The 3386-nt window shown below is 42.6% G+C and overlaps 1 protein-coding gene across 1 annotated transcript; it reads right to left on the reverse strand.

Annotated features, from left to right (window-relative positions):
- Positions 1 to 2346: 2346 nt before the first annotated feature.
- LOC104470957 (tubulin polymerization-promoting protein-like) lies at positions 2347 to 2661 on the reverse strand. The gene has a single exon (XM_010086091.1). The coding sequence runs from the start codon at positions 2659 to 2661 to the stop codon at positions 2347 to 2349; it is 315 nt and encodes a 104-aa protein (XP_010084393.1).
- Between the last annotated feature and the right edge of the window lie 725 nt (positions 2662 to 3386).

The raw sequence follows: 3386 nt of genomic DNA on the forward strand, positions 1-3386 counted from the left end.
CGCTGCGCTGAGACCGCTGAACAGGGGACATGCTGACACTGCCCTCGAGCCTCAGGTCCCTGCAACCTCCCACCTCCTTCCTGCAGAACGGGACTGCAACCCTTCCAGCCCAGCAGGCACCAAAACTGACATTTCTTTCTATCTGCCAATGTTGCACAATTGTTTAAGCCATATCGTGGGGTTGTCCTATCGCTAACTTGCCCAGGCACTGACCTAAGAAAGCAGCACTAAGATTAATTATTTCCTGTGATGACAGATACAGATAAATTTTTCAGTTGATGAAAGCCAAAGAAAATTTAAAAACAAATGCTAGCATTGTCCATCATAGATGAAGACAGAAAGAAACAACCCTACAGCCTAAACATCCATTTCAAATCAGCCGGTTCACTGACAGCATATCTAACTCTGGTGGCACAGCTTCCAAACCATACAAGTAGGAAGTCAAAGGGAAAGCGGACTGATACAAGAACAAGAGGGTTGGAGCGTGCATATAGTGTTTTCAATTGCCTAGATAAGCTCCCTGAGGAGAAAAGAAACAAAGAAAGAAATCAAATAAGCAATGTCATTCTGACTGTGCACGCTACACTGGACAGCCTTTCAAGATCAAGGGCCTTTTCTTCTTTGCCTTTCTACACTTTGATGCACTCTAAAGCAGCAGTGCTTTTAGCAAGTTTTCCCAACTGCCCTTGTAAGCAACTCAGTTTGCAAGTCCCCCCATGTCACAGCTGTGATCCTGGCTGGCAGCAAAATACCACCCAGCCGCTCGCTCACCCTCCGCCCTCCCAGGGATGGGGGAGAGAATTAAAGGGGTGAAGGGAAAAGATGTTCCTGTGTTGAGATAAGAAGAGTTTAACAACTAAACTACAATAATACTGGAAATAATGATGATGATTGTAATAGTACTATATACAAATACACAAACAAGTGACACACAGTGACACTGCTCACCACCCAGTAACCAAGGCTCAGCACATTCCCAGCCAACAATCACAGAGCTGGGAGAGTCCTGAAACCACAATCCCAGAATGGAGATAAGAGCCCAAGTGTCAGAGACGTCAAGAGAACCCTAAGAGAGGGGTGACCCAGAGGGAGACAGCCTGGAACAAGAAAATTTACTTCTGGACAGAACCTCATCTACATACTGGCCATGCTGGGCATGGGATGGAACAGACCATTGTCCAGTTTGGGGCTCAATCCCAAACCTAAGATCAAATCCTGGGCTGGTCACTGGGGCTGTGCTCCCTCCCAGCTTCTCCTGCCCCTGCAGACACGGGCACAGCAGAGAAGCTGGAAAGTCCTTGGCTGTCCTGGCAGCAGCTCTGCCCATCAGTGTGTGATCAGCTTCTCCTCAGCACAAACCCAACCAGCCTCACACCAGCTACTGGGAAGAAAGTTAACTCTGTCCCAGCTGAAAGCAGGACACCCCAGCATTACACCACAGCAGTTGAGAGCACAAGCCAAACAAATGTTCCTACAAGCTACAAGTACAATTAAGGGATATTCCTTAAAGCATGCCCCTCAAGACAATGAGGTGTGAGACAATTTAAACAGTTACTGTGGTAATAAAAAGCAGAAAAGACAAGGCTATCAGATCAGATACCAGGGGAAGGAAAAGGTGAAAATGATCCCATTCTACACATAAAGACAGAACAAAAAAAAATATTTGGAGCTTCATACAGAATATGCTAGAACAGCTGAATGTCTTCCCTTGGATTTGACAAGTTTCTGGACCAAGCCTGCCTAGGTTTTCCATCTAGGGAGAAAGTTTCACTAAAGCTCCAGCCTGCTCACCAGAATAAGCTAGGACCACTGAGATAATCCTATCCAATTAATCACAGCCATAGGTCTGCATCACAAATTCACCATCACTTTGGTGCGGCCCTACACTTTAAACCTGAGTAGGTGTTGTGCTGGACATCAGAACTGTTAGAATAACGGCTTTTAGTACATACCCAACCTTAGCCTCAGTCCTCTGAGGCTGAGTTTTGGCAACATGTAAAACTACATCCTGACTTCATTCAGATATCCTTCAGGAAACATTCACATTAATTTCTTCAGTTAAAAAAAAAAAAAAAAAAAAGTTTCTTGGAATATCCTGCATTTGTCCTGATCACACCATGTCTCTTTGTACAGCATAGCACCTGTGACACTGAAGCCAGTTTAAGATAGCGGGACAGAAGCTGAAAGCTGTATTTTCAGACAAAGCAACACAGTTTTATAAAGGAAAGAGATTGATTGTGACAAAGACATACAGTGCTCCAAAACATCTGTAAGTAACAGAAGATAAATTTAGATGATATTTACAAAACATGTCGGGGAGACAAGGAAACAATGGCAGAAAGGAACTTACTTGATTTTACTGAAGACAATGTCAACGTCTGTGATTGTCACATTCTTCCCATCTATCACATGACAGTCTTTACATAGCTTTGACCAGTTCTTCCCATGCATTTCTTTTCCCGTGGCTCTTGTATCACCATGGATGGCAAATTTCCTAAAGGCCTCTTCCAGAGCACTTATTTCTCCTGCCATAGCTCCTTCATGGGAGCTGTTTGAATCATAGGACAGTCGTTTTGCTGCTCGGTCCTTTGCTGGATCTGATGGAGACTTTGGAGGAGTCTTATTCACAGGTTTGGTAGACTTCGCTTTGTTGTCAGCCATTGTGCTACAAAGAAGAGGAGAGTAAACTCATTACATTAATTTGCAATAGTTTACTTTCTGCTAAGGTACGGGCTACAGTCCATGCCACAATGTACTAAGTGACCTATAAAGTTATCAAGAACCCATTGCCCTCCACCATCAAACAAGCCTATACACAGAACTATGTAACTCTCTGCCCATCCAGAAAAAGATTCTGCCATATTAAAAGAAAAAAAAATTAAGAAAAAAAAATAGGCCACAAACCTAATTTCACCACCATCATTACATCAGCCAACAAGAGAACACTTAGTTTGTTTCTTTTTTTTTTTAATGGCAATCACCACAGTCACTCTGCTGATTTGAATAAAAGTATGACTTCTACATTGTAGGCATTCCTACCTACTTTCATTTTTGAAGGGAAAAAAAACCCAAACAGCCCTTTGTTTTCTGAACCTTTGTCTTTTAAATTCTTTTTTATTGAAAAATGAAATACTTTGAAAGTGCAGCAAAAATATTGTTATAACCCTTATACTACGTAACATGAGGGCTAATAAGTACAGAATCCTCAGAAATGCTCAGACAAGTCTCTCTGGTTAACAAAACCATTCATTTCTCAAGTTTACACCCAAACAACTGTAGCTGGGAAATTCATTAGATATTAACACATCCACGATGCTGAGAACGGACACAATGACTGCAGAGAACACCTTTCAGATTACCCTGTGTTCACATAGGATAGGCTTGCC

This window comes from Pterocles gutturalis, unplaced genomic scaffold (genome assembly GCF_000699245.1).
Source record: "Pterocles gutturalis isolate BGI_N339 unplaced genomic scaffold, ASM69924v1 scaffold46845, whole genome shotgun sequence".
In the NCBI taxonomy this organism is placed as follows: Eukaryota; Metazoa; Chordata; class Aves; order Pterocliformes; family Pteroclidae; genus Pterocles; species Pterocles gutturalis.

Excerpts from the sequence above, each read along its gene's own strand:
- LOC104470957 (XM_010086091.1), bottom strand. The coding sequence starts at position 2,661 with ATGGCTGACAACAAAGCGAAGTCTACCAAACCTGTGAATAAGACTCCT.